At 32.2% G+C, this 1920-nt stretch overlaps 2 protein-coding genes across 3 annotated transcripts in view; both read right to left on the reverse strand.

Annotated features, from left to right (window-relative positions):
- Positions 1–653, reverse strand: part of LOC108748539 (DNA-directed RNA polymerase III subunit RPC1) — a 12981-nt gene extending 12328 nt beyond the window's left edge. For both annotated transcript variants that reach the window (XM_018486762.1, XM_018486769.1), the window contains exon 1: positions 413–653. In XM_018486762.1, the coding sequence (XP_018342264.1) occupies positions 413–456 (44 nt within the window). In that variant the 5' untranslated portion in view covers positions 457–653. The remainder of the gene's footprint in view (positions 1–412) is intronic.
- A 1071-nt stretch (positions 654–1724) lies between these two features.
- Positions 1725–1920, reverse strand: part of LOC108748094 (putative uncharacterized protein FLJ37770) — an 879-nt gene continuing 683 nt past the window's right edge. Inside the window, exon 2 of the mRNA XM_018486099.1 lies at positions 1725–1920. Within this exon, the coding sequence (XP_018341601.1) occupies positions 1750–1920 (171 nt within the window). The 3' untranslated portion in view covers positions 1725–1749.

Below are 1920 nucleotides of genomic sequence, written 5' to 3' on the forward strand. Positions count from 1 at the left end.
TTCTGACATAAAAGTTGACAGAGAAAAGAAATGAGATGAAAAGAAACAGAAAGCAAAGAACACTAAGAGTGCTTTCTATTTAATGACACAAATCGACACAAGCATCGTTCTATCCTTCTTCAACATTCAGAGAGTGATAAAGACAGAACAACTTGTGTCGACTTGTATCATCAAATGAATAACACCTATTGTTAGGCTTTCTAGAAAGAGTTGCACAACACAAATGTTGCTTCAGTAGATACAGCACATTTGCATACAACATCTGAGGAGACATACATTTTATTTGTATTACAATTTATATTATACTTGTATGTAAATAATACTGCATAGAAATTATTAGCAATATTATTTCCCTGAGAAAATTAAAGAATAATACTTTAAATTCGTAAAAACAAATAAATCTTATACATACACTTCGCTGGCGACATTTGTCTCCCTGAACTGTTCTTTCACCATGCTTAGTCTTGATTTAAATACAACTGCAAATCGAATTAATTCTTAATTCGGTAATTTTCTTTCAGTCTTTTTTGCGCCTGTCTTTTTCGGTGAATGTGAATTTTCAAAATTCACAATATTCAATAATGAGCAGCTCCATTCAGGTTTCAATTCATTCACGTTCCAAAAGACTTCTATGTTGAGTGGTCTAGGTTCCGAGGAAGTCGGATTGAATGTGAGCACGTGACCAGTCTAATTCCAAAAGAACTGTAGTCATAGTGTAAGCCATAGAACCTATAAGTGATGGAAGGGAAATACGGATGTCGAGTTGAATCCTATATAGAGAGAAGCGACATTGGCGTCGCGATTTCTGATTGGTGATATCCCTACCTAATTAAAGCAGCCATATTGTGCTCGCAATGGAGAGCTATCATATGTTTCCTTTTTACAGGGTATCAATCATAAAACTTTTTTCCTAGGATAAAAAGTAAAAAATTTCTTCATTAATTCTTCAATGGTTAAAATTTTTCACTTTTCACTTTCCATCCTAGGGATATAAAATACCCGTATTCATAGTCCTTCCTTGAGAAATAAGAATTCCTTGTTCCTCATTTCACGTTTCATAAATTTCTCTTGACCAAATAAGCCTTATTAGTTTTCTTTTCTCAAGGGAAGTTACGAGTTTCCTTGAGAAGATGCAGTTTTCATAACCAAGTAAACCTCTAAATTTATTTTGTCACACCGTCTTTTTACTTTCGATAGCTTTTAATTTAGATCTGTCGCATCGATAATTATTTTTGATAGCTTTTTTTGGAAATAAACTGTGCCAAAAGCATTTTTTTCCTTCGTATAAGCATTATGACGAATTCGCATTGAAAGCACTGATACATAGCATATTAAAGCCGTTGTACGCTGATGTAATTTTAGTACAAAAATAAAATGCAAATATCTCGAATTATGAAATACATATTTTACTTAATAGCGCAATAAAATGTATTAATGTATTAATAAAATATTATAGTATTTCACGATTTAATCGATTTTTATGTATAAACATATATTTACATTATTTTGTATATGCATGGCGGTTTTAATGTGCATCAGTGCGCACTTAGTGCGTCCAATCCAATCCGCTATTAGTTTTAATTTTTTTTTGTCTATTATTGTTGCAAAATGCTTAATCACGATTTTATTTAATCAACAATGCTTTTATAATCTTTATTATTCGTAATTCACGATATTAAGTTTGCATATATTATACAAGGTGTGATCAAAAAGTAAGGTGACTTTTCATTTTTATAAAAAAATATTCATTTATTCATCCAAAATTATGTTATCCCCTTCAAAATAATCCCCCTCTGATACAATGCACTTGTGCCAGCGCTTTTTCCAGTCGTCAAAACACTTCTGAAATGCACTTTTGGGTATTGCCTTGAGCTCCTCCAGCGATGCAGCCTTAATCTCCTCAATCGTCGCAAATCTTCG

This window comes from Trachymyrmex septentrionalis, unplaced genomic scaffold (assembly GCF_001594115.1).
Source record: "Trachymyrmex septentrionalis isolate Tsep2-gDNA-1 unplaced genomic scaffold, Tsep1.0 scaffold109, whole genome shotgun sequence".
Lineage (NCBI taxonomy): Eukaryota > Metazoa > Arthropoda > Insecta > Hymenoptera > Formicidae > Trachymyrmex > Trachymyrmex septentrionalis.